The sequence below is a fragment of the Narcine bancroftii genome, chromosome 10 (assembly GCF_036971445.1).
Source record: "Narcine bancroftii isolate sNarBan1 chromosome 10, sNarBan1.hap1, whole genome shotgun sequence".
NCBI classification, from domain to species: domain Eukaryota; kingdom Metazoa; phylum Chordata; class Chondrichthyes; order Torpediniformes; family Narcinidae; genus Narcine; species Narcine bancroftii.
The window spans coordinates 46407498-46428815 of NC_091478.1; the positions used below are offsets into that span (position 1 = coordinate 46407498).

Here is a 21318-nt window from a genome sequence, read left to right on the forward strand (position 1 = left end):
GGAAAAGACACAAAGTTTTGGCATGGCCATTGAAATCTGAGCAAGTATCTCGAACAATAAAGGCAGTTAGGAAAAATACAAAAATTTCTTATAAATCCCAGGATATTAAAAGAGCAGTTTAAGGAATGTTATAAAAAAATACTCCAGAAGTGCAGCAAGATCAAAGTAAAATAGATGGATTTTTAAATAAGTTACATTTACCTATTTCAAATGATTGGATTAAGAAACAGTTAGATAGGGTGGAAAGATGTTTTTTATTTAAAGTTTTGGAAAAATTTTAGTTTGGACCAATGTTTATAAATTGGATTAAGGCAATATATAAAAAGCCAAAAGCTAGAGAGAGTTATGACAAATGGGCTTTTATCTGAATTTTTTAATTTAGAGATATCTACTAGACAGAGTTGCTGTGACACCAGCATTATTTGCATTGGTGATTGAACATTTAGCACAATTAATAAGGCAGGAAAGGGATATAAAAGGTATTAAAACAGGATTGGATGAATTTAAGATTAATTTATTTGCTGAAGATGAATCACAAGAGTCATTGAAAGTTTTACAGGAAAAATTAATACAATATGGAGAATTATCGGGGTATAAAGTGAATTGGAATAAGAGAACTTATGCCAATTATTCTGTTTGTAAAGGAGTAGCACATTTTAAATGGACTGATCAAATTAAATATTTAGGTATTAAAATAGATAGATATATAAATCATTAATATGCTTTAAATTATTTGCCACTATTTTCTGTAATTAAAGAGGATCTAATTTAATGGAAAAACTTGTTGATATCTTTAGTTGGCAGAGTGAATTGTATAAAAATGAATGTATTTTCTAGACCAGTATTTTTTTCAAACTATTCTTTGTAATGTTCTTAAAAGGTTTTTTTAAAGATTTGAATACAGTAGTTAGGAAATTTTTATGGAAGGGTAAATTGGCAAGAGTTTCTACTCATAAGTTAACATGGAAATATGAATTGTGGCATTACAACTTCCAAATTTTTAATATTACTATAAGGCCGCTCAGTTAAAATTTATTATTAGAATGTTTGATCTTGATAATCCTTTGACTTGGGTGGATATAGAATTAGGGAGGATAGAAGGGATCAATTTGTTTATAAATGGAATGCTAAATTGTTAAGTTTTTATAAGTCACCAATTTTATCTCATTTAATAGATATTTGGGATGGGATAAATAAAGAAACTGGTACTCAAGATAAAATATCTAGATATACTCCTTTATATCAGAATATTTTTTTTCTTTTTATGGTTAAATAATTACCTTCTTAAGTTTTGGGATCAGAAAAGTATTAAAATGGTATTTGAAATCTTTCTTTCATTCTTTCAAATGAAAGAAATTGGCCTAATTCATAGCAATTATTTACTATTTTAATACTCTTTATTTCTTATTATAAAATTAAATCGATGTTGTACGATTCCTTTGGGAAGAATTTGTTTCTTCCAAAAATGGCGGTTTGAAATGATGGTTTATGACGGAGGGAAGAAAGGACATACAATGGGAGGTATAAGCGGAGTTGATGGAGGTGGGGGGTGGGTGGTTGGTTTGTGTGATGGCCTGAGCTGCATTCACAACCCTCTGCAGTTTATTGTGGTCTTGGGCAGAGCATTTCCCAGACCAAACTGTGATGCATGCATCCGAGCAAGATATCTCCGATGATGCATCTGTGAAAATTGGTAAGAAACCTCAGGGACATGCTAAATTCCCTTTTTAGAGACATTAGTGTGCTTTCTTGGTCATAGCATCAACAGGTTGGACCATGACAGGTTAGAGAGTGTGATCAACAATGGTGCAGCTCAAGGTCATGTCTCTCTCTCTGATCACGCCTTTCCAAATGCACCTACCTCTGATGTAAGGTTACTGGTCTATAATTTCCTGCATTATCTCCTCTTCCCTTCTTGTACAAAGGAACAACATTGGCCACTCCCCAATCCTCCTTGAACCTGGATGTACCCCATCAGGCACAAGGGGCTTATCATCTTAATCTCCTTCAAAAGACCCAACACCACCTCTTTCTTGTTCCTGAAATCCTCTAACATACCAGCATTCTCCACACTGCTCTCACTATCCTCCACATCCTTCTCCTTGGTGAATACTATTCATTTTGTACCTCACATACTTCTGACTCCAAATATAAATCCCTCCTTTGTCCTTGTGAGGCCCTATTTTTTCCCTCGTTATTCTTCCAATGTAATTTTAAAATGTCTTGGGATTCTCTTTAATTCTACTGTCCACGGCTGTTTCATGGCCCCTTTTGGGCTTCCTACTGCCCTGCTTGAACTCTTTCCTGAAATTGATCGATATTTCTGTTGATGATATTTTGATATTATACCTCAGAACTTGAAGTTTTCATAGCTCATTATGAAATTAGATATTTGTCATAAATGCATAGCTTAGAATAATTTTTTTAACATCTTTTAGATTTATTTTGGAAATGTGACTCTAACAGGGCTTGTGGATGCTTGAAGTTGAATGATAGAAGTTGACATTTGCACTGCAAAGCATCAATATATGACATCTGCTGTTCAAATAACTGGACTTGATTATGTGAGGCATTTTGCTTTTGTCTCTGTAGTGGTGAAGCAAGAATCATCCAAGAAGAAAGTGGTATTAACCAAAGTGACTGTCCTGAAAAATGGCTCAGAGAGCGAGGACCTTTCATCCCACCCAAAGCTAGCCAAGACCAGTCATCTTGACGGCAGATCAAAACCACAAACGAATGGTGGCACTGAAGCAGCAAAATCCAAGGACCAGAATTTATTATCAGAGCTCAATGACAGAAAGGGATCTTCAAACTGCACAGTTCTGAAACTGTATAAATCAGAATCTGAGGACTCTGGTGCTGAATTTCCAAGTGGTGCAAATTCTCCCTTGACTCCTTCAGGTTCTGAGCAGAGCCTTGTCATACATCGAAGAGTGTCGTCTTGTGACTCTGGGATGGCTTTGAGCATCACTTCCATGTCCCCTGTGGTTCAACCTTTACCTCTAGTAAGTCCCTGTCCCAATTCTGCAACGTGCACAAAAGAAGAGCGGGTGACTGATGAGCAGCAACTCTCTACAGTAAAGGACAAGAAGCAGCCCACAACTTCTATGGATTGGAAAAAGGCCAGCAGGTCAGGCGTCCACTTCAGTCATAGTCCTCCAACTGTGGATGAGAGAGTATCACTTGTCAAAATTGTCATTTCTGACAACAGTTCATTTTCGAAAGGTGGAGTGGATCATGCAGAAGTAGCTCAGTTCGGTCATGAATCCTTGAAAAGGGGGCAATCAAATGATAGTCTTGATAAATACATGGAGAAGTGCTGCAGATTAAGTGAGGTAAGAAATCATTTTCTTTTATCATTTACAGTTTAACTGCAGTTTCACTTTTTTTTAAAACGACTAAAGATAACTTGGGGAATATTCAAAGGAAATAGGTTTTGAAAAGTGACCAAGCGAGAACAGTAAATCAGGAAGCAGTGATTTGGTGACATCATATTTTAAAAATGTGGAACTGAATATGAGACAGGATGTTTTAACGGCAACTGACAGGACCATGGTCAATTGGTGCTACCTTCAGATTTGACACCAGATTTTTTGACATCTTCCGAGACACCAGATGATTGTTTTCTTTTGGATGGAATTAATCAACATCAGGGTTTGCTGTATATCAGTATGGCACTCCATCTGGCCATCATGCTCTGTCTGGGCCCTCAGGACAACTAGGTCCACCATGTCTCAGCGTGTGACGAAACAGTGGTCTCTGAAGCTGGCAACTAGCCAGCAGGACCAGTGTAGCAAAGGTCTTACCCACCAAAATCAAAAGCCCCAGGCCTGAGATACTCTGACGACTGCTGAAGCTTTCTCCCAGGCTATTAAGTAACTATGAATGTTTGTCAATGTCCCTGAAAATATTTTTCAATATTTCTCATCCACCAACACTGAAAAATATTCAAGGTATTTAAAAATAATCAACACATAAAGCAGTTAAGTAATTTTACTGCAAGTAAATCAACAACTATATTCAATTCAGACAATTCAAAAAAATGTAAGTTTCCTGAAACCTCGGAGAGTTCCTGTCCATTGAAAGGAATGAAGTTCCTCAACCTGCAGCAATTTCAGCCCCAGGTTTCTCAGCAACAGCAATATTTTGATACTTTGCTGCGAGAATTCATGAGGAACTGAGCGTCTGAACGAATGAAGCAGCAAAGTCCTCCCAGGAAGTCGGGGACTACTGCATTTGCACAAATGGCTTTTGGGAGTGATTCAGATTGTCGATCTGGTTATTGCCACATATAATTGTACAGCCCTTCTGAAGACATGTAGACTCGGCATGAGCCAAGAGAATAGTTAAAAATAAACCAATGGAGAAATCCCATTTCTAGGTCATAGAGTTTTACAGATTGGAAACAGGCCCTCTGGTACAACCCATCCATGCCATTCAGCTTAAACTAATCCTGCTTGTCTGTGGTTGTCCCATGTCCCCTGACACCTTTCAATATGTTTTGAGGTGTAATGATCAGAAAACTGAATGAGAACACAACTCAGAGCATTCAGAAAAGGGAATGTCTAGCCTTTAAAGTCAAGAGCTTTTCTTTTTAAATCGGAAAACTGGCCAGACACTTCCAATTGTGATTTATTTCAGAACCTCTGATATTTTCTTGGCATTTGTTGCACGCTTAACTTCTTCAATCCACCTTTCGTCTCTTGCCAATGTAAATGGAACTTCTGGGTACAGCCGCAAAGCCTTGATGAAGGTTGCAGTACAGCTAGAAGTTAAGGCTTAGCAATAGCTGCAGAATACTTACACATGGTTGTCTCTTTTACCTGTTATCTTCTTTGAAGTACATAGTATTAAATAATGCCCATATTATTTTGTGTCTCTTTACTAATCTTTGGTACAGGATGCCTTTGGAACATTCATTGAGTGGCTGGGAGAACAGCCTGAACCAGTTGGCACTAACATCGGCTTCTCCAGTTTCTGTAAACCCCACAACCGAGTCTCTCTCTTACCCTATTCCTGTCTCCTTTCCCACTGTTCCCCATCCCCTTCCCTCTACATTCAGAGAGCTACCCCTTCCCCATTATCACTTCTCACTATTTTTCTCTTCCATCCATATTGACCTCTTACTTGTAAGCCTGTGTTCCTCCCTGTCCTTTCCTCCCTTCTCTCCTCGCCTCCCCAGCCTTTTTAGGTGTCTGTCTGTTTTTTCTTCATACCTTGATAAAGAGCTCAGGCATGAAACACTGGTTACCCTTTACTTCCAACATACGCTGTGTTAGTTTCTCCAGCTCAATAGTGTATTGCAGCCAGAACTTGTGTTGTTTATTGTCGCCTGCGAAAATGCTGAAAGATGAGGTCCTGTAAATCTCTGAATTACTCCTGGTTCTATACATGTGGAGACTGTGATATTTGTTCTTTTACCTTTAAAACTTGCTGAGATAGTCTCTGTCTTCTATTTTGAGGGAACCTTTATTCATTCAGGATTTACACTCAGTTCCCATTCTGTTGCCAACCTCGTTTGGAGAGTATTTAAACAAATATAAACAAATGTCCCTGCAGCAATATCACAGAATTGCAATGGTTCAAGAAGGCACTTATCGAGATCTGTAAAATCACAAAGGGCAGAAAATAGTCTTTTTCCCAGGGTAGGGTTTTAAACTAGGTGCAAGGGAAAAGATTTAAAAGGGACCTGAGGGTCATCTTTTTACTGTGAGGGTGGTGGAATGAGCTGCCAGCGGCAGGAGGGTTCAATTCCACCATTTAAAAGACTTTGAAACAGGTACATGGATTGGAAATGTTAGAGGAATATGGGCCGAATGCATGTAAATGGGATTGGTTTGGGTAGATAAATCTCTGTGACTCCATGACTCAAAACCATTTCTCGGCATTGTGGTCTTAACTGAAGGCAAAGGAAGGATTACAGGTACCTGAAGATTGAATTGTATCCTCAAGCAGTTTGCAAGACAGATACAAAGAAAAAAATTGTGATGGTCTGTAGCTCTCTCAGCGGCCTGTGTGTAAGGGAAGAGGGAGAAGGTGTCCCTGCCATGCACTCGACATTGCTTTAATAAGGCAAGCGCAACCAGCAATTGATCTTTTACCTTGTTGATAATCACCAGGTTTCACATAAATATAAAGCAAGTTGTCTAAAATCAATCCGTAAAAGCTTAAAGAATTCTGAGGAGTTGACTCAGTTTCCTTCTTCACCAGAACAATAAATAGTTTACATTCCTCACATTCTCCCTGAAGAAAGATGAAAGAGTATTGGCATCACATCCATTGTCACACACCCCTACTAAAGCCAGCGTCCATTTAATTAAAAAAAAATTTAGACATACATCACAGCAACAAGCCATTATTATGAGCCTGTGCCACCCAATTGACCGACAACCCCCAATAAGTTTTTGAATGGCGAAAGGAAACAGGAGCCCCCTGGAAAAACCCACACAGACACAGGGAGAACGTACAAACTCCTTACAAACACTGCGGGATTAGAACCCGATCGCTGCCGCTGAAACAGTGTTGTGCTAACCATCCCGCCACAGATTTACACAGATGGGGAGTCTAAAAGCCTATCAGGGTTATTGAGACATGCAAATTAATAGATGGGTCAAATACAGGCAATTTGGTTGGCACGGACAAGTTGGCCTGTTTCCTTGGTGTAAAACTTTATGACTCAATGAAATACATGGTATAGATGAAACATTCAAGTGAAATAAGGCAAAACTCATCAAAGACCATTGATAGTCATTGATGGTCACCAAGAGGTGGTGAACCAAACGTGTAGAGATTATGGAAAGTTGCAAAAACCACAGAGTTGCTGTAGTGGAGACCTTAACTTCCCCATAATTGACTGGAATATCCTGAGCACCAGAAGCTTAGATGGGACAGAATATGTTAAGTGCACCCAGGAGGGTTTCTTGAAGCAGCAAGCAGATAATCCTTCCTGGATTGGCAAATGGGCCTCGCCAGTTGATCGGAGATTGAGTGAGAGAGCATTTTGGGAATAGTGACCGAGATAGTTATTGATAGGGATAAGCTTGGACCGTGAAGAAAATTATTGTCATGGGAGATTATTGCAGAGGAGCTATGAGCATTTAATTGGGAGTAGCTGTTATTAAACAAGCTTACAATTGACATGTGGAAGTTGTTTAATGACAAACTAATTAGAGTTCAGGACTGGCATGTTCTAGTGAGGAGGAAGGCAAGGTTAGAGAACTTTGAATGTCGAAAGATGTGAATTTAGAATAAAAAAGGACATATATATAAGGTTTAGGCAGCTACGATCAAAAGGACCAGATTTCAGATTTCACATTTATTGTCAGAGTTCACACATGGCATCACAATCAACCCTAAAATTCTTTTTTCCTGTTGGCGAGGAAGAATCATAATTTATCAGGGAGGAATATAAAAATTGCAGGAAAGAGCTCAAGCAGGAAGGCCTAATGGGACCATGATTAAAAAGAATCCTGAGGCATTTTATACTTCCATTAGAAGCATGAGGATGACTTGGGAGAGGATCAGACCACCCAGCATCAAAGGAAGGAATCTATGTCATGAGCGAGGTAGTAAATGAGAACTTTGCATCAATATTTACCATGGAAAGGGCATGGAGGAGAAGTGATAGGAAGCATAATGTCAATATTGCTTATGTGTTAGAGCATTTTGAGATCAAGAAAGAGGTGGTGCTAGGTCTTCTAAGAAGCATTAAAGTGGATGTTTCCAGGGCCTGATGGGTTATATCCCAGGTTACTGAAAGCTCTCCATTGCAGGCAAAATCTTCGCTAGGATTCTCCTAAATAGAATAATACCTAGTGTTGCCGAAAATGTTCTCCCAGAATCATAGTGCGGCTTTCGTGCAAACAGAGGAACTACTGACATGGTCTTTGCCCTCAGACAGCTCCAAGAAAAGTGCAGAGAACAAAACAAAGGACTCTACATCACCTTTGTTGACCTCACCAAAGCCTTCGACACCGTGAGTAGGAAAGGGCTTTGGCCTCGGATGCCCCCCAAAGTTCCTCAACATGGTTATCCAACTGCATGAAAACCAACAAGATCAGGTCAGATACAGCAATGAGCTCTCTGAACCCTTCTCCATTAACAATGGCGTGAAGCAAGGCTGTGTTCTTGCACCAACCCTCTTTTCAATCTTCTTCAGCATGATGCTGAACCAAGCCATGAAAGACCTCAACAATGAAGACGCTGTTTACATCCGGTACCGCACGGATGGCAGTCTCTTCAATCTGAGGCGCCTGCAAGCTCACACCAAGACACAAGAGAAACTTGTCCGTGAACTACTCTTTGCAGATGATGCCGCTTTAGTTGCCCATTCAGAGCCAGCTCTTCAGCGCTTGACATCCTGTTTTGCGGAAACTGCCAAAATGTTTGGCCTGGAAGTCAGCCTGAAGAAAACTGAGGTCCTCCATCAGCCAGCTCCCCACCATGACTACCAGCCCCCCCACATCTCCATCGGGCACACAAAACTCAAAACGGTCAACCAGTTTACCTATCTCGGCTGCACCATTTCATCGGATGCAAGGATCGACAACGAGATAGACAACAGACTCGCCAAGGCAAATAGCGCCTTTGGAAGACTACACAAAAGAGTCTGGAAAAACAACCAACTGAAAAACCTCACAAAGATTAGCATATACAGAGTCGTTGTCATACCCACACTCCTGTTCGGCTCCGAATCATTGGTCCTCTACTGGCATCACCTACGGCTCCTAGAACGCTTCCATCAGCGTTGTCTCTGCTCCATCCTCAACATTCATTGGAGCGACTTCATCTCCAACATTGAAGTACTCGAGATGGCAGAGGCCGACAGCATCGAATCCACGCTGCTGTAGATCCAAATGCGCTGGGTAGGTCACGTCTCTAGAATGGAGGATCATCGCCTTCCCAAGATCGTGTTATATGGCGAGCTCTCCACTGGCCACCGAGACAGAGGTGCACCAAAGAAGAGGTACAAGGACTATTGACCACCGCCAGTGGGCTGATATCGCATCAAACCGTGCATCTTGGTGCCTCACAGTTTGGCGGGCAGCAACCTCCTTTGAAGAAGACCGCAGAGCCCACCTCACTGACAAAAGACAAAGGAGGAAAAACCCAATACCCAACCCCAACCAACCAATTTTCCCTTGCAACCACTGCAACCGTGTCTGCCTGTCCCGCATCGGACTTGTCAGCCACAAAGGAGCCTGTAGCTGACGTGGACATTACCCCTCCATAAATCTTCGTCCGCGAAGCCAAGCCAAAGATGATTGAAAGAAGGAAGAGAGCAAGTTGTGCCCCACAGTTCCGATAGGCCGAGGGGAGGGTTTGGAGTCAGGCATCAGGAGCTCTGGTGTCCGCCTGTAGGCCAACTGCCAAGGGGAGGGTTTGGAGTTGGGTGTTGGAAGCTCTGGTCACCGGAGCCGGGAGCTCCTAACACCTGAACCCTCCCCTCAGCCTATACCAGAGCTCCTGATGCCCAACCCTCCCCTGTCCCCTCCGCCTACATCATATGCACACCAGAGTCTGAGGGGAGGGTTTGGAGTTGGTGTTGGGAGTTCTGGTGTACGTCTGTAGGCTGACTGCCAAGGCATTGGTTTGGCCTTCAGAGTCGGGCATTGGGAGCTCAGGACAGGTACAGCTGGTTTCTAATAGTAGAATAACTATCAATATTCATAGATGAAAAATAAAAATAGATAAATTCTTAAAAGAAATCAACTTAACAATTACTCAATTTTATTTTTGTCATTATATTAATGATTTTGTTTATCCTGGTTGTCAAAGTTTCATAAAACATGAGAAGTTCAAAAGGCAGATGAGCAGAAAAGCTTTCTTGAATTTCTGTATGTAAAGCCACGCTGAAATTCTGTAGCTCCATTTTGCTCAGGGTTCTCTATCAATATATTGTAAGTTCTCCCAGTGTAATATCCTCGGCTGCTGTGTAATATGGAGATACTCACCTTCCAGGCAGCTCTGTAAGAGACAGGTCACCAACTTGATTATTGCTAGAGTTGATGCTGCTCACAGTGGGTCAATGAATAGAGCTACTAGCTCATAACTCCAGCGACTGCCTTCTGCCCTGAACTCTGGCATTGGGGCATGAATGGAGCTACTACCTCCCAACTCCAGCGACTGCCTTCTGCCCTGAACTCTGGCAGTGAGGCAATGAATGGAGCTACTACCTCCAACTCCAGCGACTGCCTTCTGCCCTGAACTCTGGCATTGGGGCATGAATGGAGCTACTACCTCCCAACTCCAGCGACTGCCTTCTGCCCTGAACTCTGGCAGTGGGGCAATGAATGGAGCTACTACCTCCAACTCCAGCGACTGCCTTCTGCCCTGAACTCTAGCCCTGTCTGTATGCAGTTCGCACATTCTCCCTGTGAGCGAGCTTTCTCCGAATGCTTCAATTTCCTCTCGAATCCTAAGTTTATACTATGGGACGCAATGAAAGCATTCATTAGAGGGCAAATAATAAGTTATGCAACCAAGATGAAGAAGGACTATAATCAGGAAACAGAGCAGTTGGAAAGGGAAATAATAAACATAGAAAAAAAATTAGCAATAAAGGAAGATACAACCAAAAGAAGAGAATTGGCGGATAAAAAAATAAAATATGAAACATTACAAACATATAAGGTGGAGAAGAATATAATGAAGACAAAACAGAAATATTATGAACTAGGGGAAAAAACACACAAAATCCTAGCATGGCAGCTTAAGACAGAGCAAACTAAGAAAATGGTATTGGCAACAAGGAAAAAAGACAAACAAATTACATATAATCCAAAAGAAATTAAGGAAAACTTCAGAGAATTCTATGAACAATTATACCGAACCGAAAACGAAGGAAAAGAAGGGAAAATAGATGAATTTTTGACTAAAATTGAACTTCCAAAACTACAAATAGAGGAACAAAATAAATTAACAGAACCATTTGGAACAGTAGAAATACAAGAGATAATAAAAAATTTACCAAATAATAAGACACCAGGAGAGGATGGACTCCCAATAGAATTCTACAAAACATTTAAAGACCTAATAATACCGCCCCTCCTGGATGTAATCAACCAGATTGATGAGACACAAAACTTACCAGATTCATGTAAAACAGCAATAATTACAGTGATACTAAAACAAGGGAAAGATCCACTCTCACCAGCGTCATATAGACCAATATCTTTGCTAAACACAGATTATAAGATAATAGCTAAACTATTAGCGAACAGATTAGCAGAACAGGTACCGAAAATGGTAAATTTAGACCAAACTGGATTTATCAAAAAAAGACGCACAACAGACAATATTTGTAAATTTATTAACTTAATTCATGCAGTAGAAGGAAATAAAGCACCGGCAGTAGCAGTTGCTTTAGACGCAGAGAAGGCCTTCGACAGAGTAGAATGGAATTACTTGTTCAAAGTATTGCAAAAATTCAGTTTACCGGAGAAGTATATTAATTGGATTAAAGCATTATATAAGGGACCGTTAGCGAAAGTGACAGTAAATGGACATGTATCAAAGCAATTTAACTTAAGCAGGTCAACGCGGCAGGGATGCCCACTATCACCATTATTGTTTGCGCTAGCTATAGAACCACTAGCAGAATCGATAAGAAGAGATAATAATATAAAAGGAATAAAAATAAAAGACGGAATATAAAATCAGTCTGTTTGCGGATGATGTGATAGTGTACTTAACAGAACCAGAACTATCAATAAAAGAACTATATAAGAAATTGAAGGAATATGGAGAAGTGTCGGGATACAAGATAAACGTAAATAAAAGTGAAGCAATGCCTATGAATAACGCGGATTTCTCAAAATTTAAGGAGGAATCCCCATTCAGATGGCAAACGCAGGCAATAAGATACCTAGGTGTGCAAATAAACAAAAATCTAGGCCAATTATATAAACTCAATTACAATCCACTAATGAAAAAATTACAGGACGATTTAGAGCATTGGAAAGAGCTACCACTAACACTGATAGGAAGGATAAACTGTATTAAAATGAACATTTTTCCAAGGATACTATACTTATTTCAGGCATTGCCAATACAACTGACAGAAAAATTCTTCAAAGAGTTAAAGAAAATAATAAGGAGATTTTTATGGAGAGGGGGGAAACCGAGGATAGCACTAGACAAATTAACAGAATGGTATAAACAAGGAGGCTTACAATTGCCAAACTTCAAAAATTATTATAGAGCCGCACAATTAAGGTACCTATCAGATTTTTATCAAACAAGGGAAAAACCAGACTGGACGAGACTAGAATTAGATAAAATAGGGGAAAAGATACCTGAACACATATTATATAAATGGGACGAAAAATTGGTACAACATAGAACTTCTCCAGTATTACACCATCTCCTCAATATATGGAAGAAGATTCATGTAGAAAGAAATAAAATAAATTACCAAATACCAAAACTAATATTGACGCAAAATAAGCTACTCCCTTTTACAATAGACAACCTTGCCTTTAGAAAATGGGGAAAAAAAGGGATTAAAAGAATAGAAAATTGTTTTTCAGGAAGTAGATTCTTATCCTTTGAACAAATGAGAGATAAGTACAATATAACGGGAGATACAGCGCTGGCATATTACCAACTGAGATCCTACTTGAAAGATAAATTAGGAAGCAACTTGAGTTTACCAGAGGGAAGTAACCTTGAATATGTGATTACAGATACAATGTTAATCAAAAGATTTATAAAAAATATGTATATTAAACTGCAAGAAAAGGAAAATGAGGAAACAAATGGTAAAACTAAACAAAAATGGGAACAAGATTTAAATATAAAGATAAAAAAGGAAACATGGGAGAAGTTATGCTCTGGAACGATGAGAAATACAATAAATACGAGGCTGCGTATGATACAATATAATTGGTTACACAGACTATACATTACACCGCAAAAGTTAAATAAATGGGACCCAACAGTATCTGATAGATGTTTTCGATGTAAAAAAGAAAGGGGAACAACATTTCATGCAATCTGGACATGTGAGAGAGTAGATAAATTTTGGGATGATCTCAATCAGATATTAAATAAAATAACAGAAAACAATATACCAAAGAATCCAGAGATCTTTCTCCTAAGTAACATAAAAAATAAAGAATTTGGAATTGACTTGGAGGATGCACAAAAAAGATTTGTTAAGATAGCCCTAGCTGTAGCAAAAAAATGTATTATGTCAACCTGGAAATTGGAAGATAATTTGAAAATACAACAATGGTATATAGAAATGAATAAATGTATTCCATTAGAAAAAATAACATATAGTTTAAGAAATAATATTGAAATATTCGAACAAGTATGGGAGCCTTACATTAAATACAATAGCGAAAACCTACCGGGAACAAACATTACCTAAGTTGATGGAAGGAGAAGAGAAGAAAAGAATGGACTCAGTAGAATTTCTGGTGTATTTTTGTTGAATGACAACATTGTCTAACTGAATTAATGCAACCTAGATTGTATAACTAAAATGGATGAGAGGGGGGGGGATGGGGGGGTGGCTTGGGAGGGGGGAGGGAGAAAAAGTCACTGTAAATGTGTGGAAAAGAAAAAGTGTATATCATGGCTATTGTGATTTATGGTGTGAAAAATAAAAAATTTAAAAAAAAAAAAAAAAAAAAAATTTCCTCTCGAATCCGGAAGATGTGGGCAGGTAGATTATTGGTCATTGCTGTAATGTGTAGGTGAGTTGTAGAATCTGGGGGGAAATGATAGAATTGGGGGAAAATGTAAAACGGAATAACATGGATTTGTAAAAATGGTTATGGGAAAGTCAGAGCAAACTTCATGGGCTAATGGGGTATTTTCATACTGCATCATTCTTGTGGAAAAAAATGGGCACTGGAAGGTAGATAGACTTAAAGGTGTGTGAAGTAAAAGGTTTTAATGATGTGTTGCATTCTACCAGGTACCCTCTAGTTCAATTGATTTGTGTGCCAAAGTATTTTCTTTTGTATTTGAGAAAGATAATCATAGATCGATATATTACTTATTCTCGCACTTTAAAATAAATATATCAGTTTCAAGTTTTGTGCCTTTCATTTTTTCTACAAAACATCTGTTTTTGAAAATCAAACTTGGCAATTTTTTTGGGGGGTTGCCAGTAGTTGGCCTTACCTAGGGTGCAAAATAGTCTGGCACTGGCCCTATAAGTCAGAAAACGAATAAGAGAAGAAAACAGCCAAGTTAGCAAGCTCTAACTTGGACTGAAAAAGAATTCACTCACTGCTGCATACATTTAAGATTTGGATGAAACGACAGAATGCATCCGAGATTTTTTGACAATTGAAGGATTTGTGGGGAAGTGAACTTCAAAGAGGATTTAAATAGTTATCAAAGATATTTAGATAGGATCAGCTATAGCCTACAGCCTGAATACACCTGGAAGCTAAGCAGACTCAGGCTTGGTCAGTATTTGGAGGGGAGACCAGCTAGGAACACAAGATGCTGTAGGTTTCTGTGAGGGGCGCTGGACAAAGTGGTGACTCTGCCTTACAGTAGACAAAAGTTAAAGAATTTCATGTATGTTACATTCTAAATGTAGTATTACCCTCCAATAATGGAGTGTTTATCTTTAATGGAGTATGAGAATTTGTTGTCCTATACCTTGGTACATGCCGCTGTACCAAAATTCAATAGTGCAGACAGATCTTTTGTTAGTTCTGAACAAGTTTATAGTTTGAGATCTACAGGGATGTTCAAGAGCTTGATAACTGTTGGAAAAAAACTGTTCTTGCACATAGAGATGCTGGATTTCAGGATTCTACACCTTCTGCTTGTAGGTGGTAGTGAGAATAGTTTGCTGGGACCCATTATGATGTTGGCTGCCTCTTAAGAAACAGGTTTAAAGAACCTATTGTATTTTAATTTTGAGATGCAGCACGGGAACAAGCCATTCCAGCCCACAAGCCCAAAAGCATTCATGTGACCAGGCTTTTCAGCATTTATGCTAACCCTTTTCATCCTGGTATAATTCTTGTTAATCATCTCCAATCCCAGCACTTCTCAAATAAGGTGCCCAAAACTACACAGTACACCAAGCAAGGTCTCACCAATGCTTTATAGTGTCTCATCATTACATCGCTTCTCTTATATGCTATTCCTCTAGAGGTGAACGCCAACATTGCATTCGCCTTCTTCACCACCAACTCAACCTGGAAGTTAACCTTCAGGGTGCCCTGTATGTGGACTCCCAAGTCTCTTTGCACTTTGGAATTTTGAATTTTCTCCCCACCTAATTAATAGTCTGCCTCTCTATTTCTACCAATGTGCATGACCGGGCACTTTCCTACATAGTATTTCAACTGTCAACTCTTTGCCAATTTTCCAAATCTCTCTGCAGCGTTTCTGTATCCTCACCACCACCTGCCCTACCACCTGCAAATTTCATCTGCAAATTTAGCCACAAAGCCATCTATACCATCATCAACATCATTTATATCCAACGTAAAAGAAAAGCAGCTCCAACACCGACCCCGCGGAACACCACTGTCAACCAGAATAAGATCCCTTTATTTCTACTCTCCGATTAGCCAATGCTCTGCCCTGTTCTGGAGTTTATTTATGTCACAAGCTCAATAAAAAGAAAATGTTTGTTTCCTCTCAGCCTGGCATGTGAAGGGTGATCTTTATAATTCTGGGTTCATGCCACTCTCATCGTGCTGGCATGAACCTAGAATTTGTTCAATGATGGCTCATTGCATTCCAATGCACACTGTGCACATTTTTTGATGTCATTGCCTAAATTATATTCTTAATATTCTTTAACTGAAATTATTTTTCACTCCCCTGAATTGGTCAGTAATGGAAGGAAGTAAGGAATGTCGTGATCCAGGATAAAGCCTGGAATGTGCTGTATGGAGTTTGGCAATTTTTCAACACAATGACTGCAGATTCCCACAGGTGCTTGAACTGTACAAACTGTGGGAAAGTACAGGAATGGTGGAAATGTTCTGCAAGCCGCCTATTCTTTCTGAACAATGGAACAGAATGGAGAACAAAATAGTCATGTGATTGCAGAGAACAGTTGTATTGGTGAAAGTGCAGCATGGACACTTGACATGGTTACATCAAGTGATGGTCTGAAGCAGTAATCTCTGGGGAATTCTGCTAGGCTTGTTTGTTCTTGATAATTGAGAATTTTCATGTAAGTATTCTGGTCAGGCACAGATTACATGACAGAGAACTTCTACCATTGAGTATCTGGCCATGACTGGCCTTTTTGAATTATACAGAATTCTGATGGTGCTCAATGGAGGGAGGATGTTTCCCTAGCTTTTTTTTTTAATTTTTATTTTTCACACTATAAACCATATTGATCAAGATACATACATTTTCCTTCTTAAATATATAGTGTCATTTTCTCCCCCCCTTCCCTCCTCCCCTCCCATTTATTTAAAGTTCAGAATATAAGATACATTAAAACCGTCAAACAATGTTGTCACTCAATAAAAATAAACAAGAAATTTCACTGAGTCAGTTCTTTTCATTCTCTTCTCCTTCTGTCATTTTAGGTGGTAGATGTCCACGGTAGGTTTTCTCTATTGTGTTTCATGTATGGCTCCCATATTTGTTCAAATATTGTAATGTTATTTCTTAAATTATAGGTTATTTTTTCTAATGGAATACATTTATTCATTTCTATATACCATTGTTGTATTCTCAAGTTATCTTCTAATTTCCAGGTTGACATAATACATTTTTTTGCTACAGCTAGGGCTATCATAACAAATCTTTTTTGTGCTCCATCCAAATCGAGTCCAAATTCTTTGTTTTTTATGTTACTTAGGAGGAAGATCTCTGGGTTTTTTGGTATATTGCTTTTTGTGATTTTATTTAATATCTGGTTTAGATCTTCCCAAAATTTTTTCACTTTCTCACATGTCCAAATTGCATGAATTGTTGTTCCCATTTCCTTTTTACAGCGAAAACATCTATCAGATACTGTTGGGTCCCATTTATTTAACTTTTGAGGTGTAATGTATAGCCTGTGTATCCAGTTATATTGTATCATACGTAACCTCGTGTTTATTGTATTTCTCATAGTTCCGGAGCATAACTTCTCCCATGTTTCATTCTTTATCTTTATGTTTAGATCTTGTTCCCATTTTTGTTTAGTTTTACCATTTGTTTCCTCATTCTCCTTTTCTTGTAGTTTAATATACATGTTTGTTACAAATTTTTTGATTATCATTGTGTCTGTAATCACATATTCAAAATTACTTCCCTCTGGTAACCTCAGACTGCCTCCCAATTTGTCCTTCAAGTAGGATTTCAGTTGGTAGTATGCCAACACTGTATCGTGAGTTATATTATATTTATCCTTAATTTGTTCAAAGGATAATAATTTATTTCCCGAAAAACAATTTTCTATTCTTTTGATCCCTTTTTTCTCCCATTCTCTAAAGGAAAGGTTATCTATTGTAAAAGGGATTAGCTGATTTTGCGCCAGTATTAGTTTTGGCAGTTGGTAATTTGTTTTATTCCTTTCTACATGAATCTTCTTCCAAATGTTGAGCAGATGATGCAATACTGGAGAATTCCTACATTGTACCAATTTTTCATCCCATTTATATATGTTCAGGTATCTTCTCCCCTATTTTATCTAGTTCTAATCTAGTCCAATCTGGCTTTTCCCTTGTTTGATAAAAATCTGATAGGTATCTTAATTGTGTGGCTCTATAATAATTTCTAAAGTTTGGTAGTTGTAAGCCTCTTTGTTTATACCATTCTGTTAATTTATCTAGTGCTATCCTCGGTTTCCCCCCTTTCCATAAAAATTTCCTTATTATTTTCTTTAACTCCTTGAAGAATTTCTCTGTTAAGCGTATTGGTAATGTATCCTTGTATCCTTGGGAAAATATTCATTTTAATACAGTTTATCCTTCCTATCAGTGTTAGTGGTAAGTCTTTCCAATGCTCTAAGTCGTCTTGTAATTTTTTCATTAGTGGATAATAACTGAGTTTATATAGATGGCCGAGGTTTTTATTTATTTGTATACCTAGGTATCGCATTGCTTGTGTTTGCCATCTGAATGGTGATTCTTTCTTAAATTTTGAGAAATCCACATTATTCATTGGCATTGCTTCACTTTTATTTGCGTTAATCTTGTACCCTGACACTTCTCCATATTCCTTCAATTTCTTATGTAATTCTTTTATTGATATTTCTGGTTCTGCTAAGTATACTATAACGTCATCTGCAAATAGACTGATTTTATATTCCTTGTCTTTTATTTTTATCCCTTTTATTTTATGTTCTGTTCTTATCAGTTTTGCTAGTGGTTTTATAGCTAACACAAACAGTGAGGGAGATAGTGGACATCCCTGCCTTGTTGATCTGCTTAAGTTAAATTGTTTTGATATATATCCATTTACTGTCACTTTCACCAATGGCCCCTTATATAATGCTTTAATCCAATTAATATATTTCTCTGGTAAGCTGAATTTTTGTAGTACTTTGAATAAATAATTCCATTCTACTCTGTCAAAGGCCTTCTCTGCGTCTAAAGCAACTGCTACTGTTGGAGTTTTATTTCCTTTTACTGCATGAATTAAGTTAATAAATTTACAGATATTGTCTGTTGTTCGTCTTTTTTTAATAGATCCAGTTTGGTCTAGATTTACTATTTTTGGTACATAGTCGGCTAATCTGTTTGCTAATAGTTTAGCTATTATCTTATAATCTATGTTAAGATATTGGTCTATATGACGCTGGTGCGAGTGGATCTTTCCCTGTCTTTGGTATTACTGTAATTATTGCTGTTTTGCATGAATCTGGTAAGCTTTGTGTTTTATCAATCTGGTTGATTACTTCCAGAAGGGGAATTTATAGAATTCTATTGGGAATCCATCCTCTCCTAGTGTTTTATTATTCGGTAGTTTTTTTTATTATCTCCTGTATCTCTTCTATTTCAAATAGTTTTGTTAATTTATTTTGTTCCTCTGTTTGTAATTTCGGTAGTTCAATTTTAGTTAAAAATTCATCTATTTTGTCTTCTTTCCCATCAATTTCAGTTTGATATAATTGTTCGTAGAATTCTCTGAAGTTTTAATTAATCTCCGTTGGATTATATGTGATTTGCTTGTCCTTTTTCCTTAATGCCAATACCATTCTCTTAGTTTGTTCTGTCTTAAGCTGCCACGCTAGAATTTTGTGCGTTTTTTCTCCTAGTTCATAATATTTCTGTTTTGTCTTCATTATGTTGTTCTCCACCTTATATGTTTGTAGTATTTCATATTTTATTTTTTTATCTGCCAATTCTCTTCTTTTAGTTGTGTTTTCCTTCATTGCTAATTCTTTTTCTATATTTGCTATTTCCCTTTCCAACTGCTCTGTTTCCTGATTGTAGTCCTTCTTCATCTTAGTTACATAACTTATTATTTTCCCTCTGATGAACGCTTTCATTGCGTCCCATAGTATAAACTTATCTTTCACTGATTCCGTATTTATTTCAAAGTACATTTTAATTTGTCGTTCAATGAATTCTCTAAAATCCTGCCTTTTAAGTAACATGGAGTTTAATTTCCATCTATACATTCTTGGTGGGATGTCCTTTAACTCTATTGTCAATAACAGGGGTGAGTGGTCCGATAATAGTCTAGCTTTATATTCCGTTTTCCTAACTCTCTCTTGCACGCGAGCTGATAACAGGAATAGGTCTATTCTTGAGTATGTTTTATGTCTACCTGAATAATATGAATATTCCTTTTCCTTTGGGTGTTGTTTCCTCCATATATCCAAAAGTTGCATTTCTTGCATCGATTTAATTATAAATGTGGTTACTTTGTTCTTTCCGTTAATTTTTTTCCCAGTTTTATCTATGTTTGAATCCAAATTAAGGTTGAAATCCCCTCCTATTAGTATGTTCCCTTGCGTGTCTGCTATCTTCAAAAAGATATCTTGCATAAATTTTTGATCTTCTTCGTTAGGTGAATATACATTGAGTAAATTCCAAAACTCCGAATATATCTGACATTTTATCATTACATATCTCCCTGCTGGATCTATTATTTCCTCTTCTATTTTGATTGGTACATTTTTACTGATTAATATAGATACTCCTCTAGCTTTTGAATTATATGACGCTGCTGTTACATGTCCTATCCAATCTCTCTTTAATTTCTTGTGTTTCACTTCAGTTAAGTGTGTTTCTTGTACGAATGCTATATCAATTCTTTTTTCAGTAAATTTAGCAGTTTCTTCCTTTTGATTTGGTTATGTATTCCATTAATATTTAAAGTCATATAGTTCAACATAGCCATTTCACACTTTGTTTATCTTTCCTTTCCGTTTCCTCATCATCACCTTTCCTTCTTATCCATTTCTGCTTTCTTTTTTTGAACACATTATAAGACAACATTTCTAAAACATAAAATATTTCCATTATTCTCCTATCTAAAATTCCTTTAACCCCACTATCCCCTCCCCTTCCTGAGTTGCCCTTTGTCCCTTGTCGGGCAACCATATCTCCCCTCTCCATTTGGATTTGCGAATTCACTCGCAAGCGTCAACTGATTTCGCAGTTACCGTAACCTAGCCCCCCCCCGAAAAGATTTTAATCTTCATATATAACAAAGGTCACTCTCTTAATTCCCCCCATACTTCCTTTCTTCCCTTTCTTTCCCTTCTTAGTTCTTACCTATACTCTATTTTTTTATATATATACATACACACATACACATATGTATGTATATATATACATATATATATATATATATATACCTACATACACACATACATATAGTTTGTGGTCATTTTTGTTCTCGTTACATATCTTGATCTCTCTGTCTGTGCTGTAGTTGTTCTGCAAATTTTTGTGCTTCCTCCGGATCCAAGAATAGTCTGTTTTGCTGCCCTGGAATAACTATTTTAAGTACCGCTGGATACTTTAGTATAAATTTATATCCTTTTTTCCATAGGATCGTTTTTGCTGTATTAAACTCCTTCCTCTTCTTCAGGAGTTCAAAACTTGTATCTGGATAGAAAAATTTTTTTTGACCTTTGTATTCCAGTGGTTTTTTGTCTTCTCTTATTTTCCTCCTTGCTTTCTCCAATATATTTTCTCTTGTTGTATATCACAGTTTGGCGGGCAGCAACCTCCTTTGAAGAAGACCGCAGAGCCCACCTCACTGACAAAAGGCAAAGGAGGAACACCCAACCCCAACCAACCAATTTTCCCCTGCAACCGCTGCAACCGTGTCTGCCTGTCCCGCATCGGACTTGTCAGCCACAAACGAGCCTGCAGCTGACGTGGACATTTACCCCCTCCATAAATCTTCGTCCGCGAAGCCAAGCCA

The 21318-nt window shown here is 37.9% G+C and overlaps 1 protein-coding gene across 2 annotated transcripts in view; it reads left to right on the forward strand.

The window, feature by feature from the left end:
• Positions 1-21318, forward strand: part of LOC138744521 (uncharacterized) — a 65780-nt gene that overhangs the window by 22101 nt on the left and 22361 nt on the right. For both annotated transcript variants that reach the window (XM_069900839.1, XM_069900840.1), the window contains one exon: positions 2593-3335. In XM_069900839.1, coding sequence (XP_069756940.1) covers positions 2593-3335 — 743 coding nt within the window. The remainder of the gene's footprint in view (positions 1-2592; positions 3336-21318) is intronic.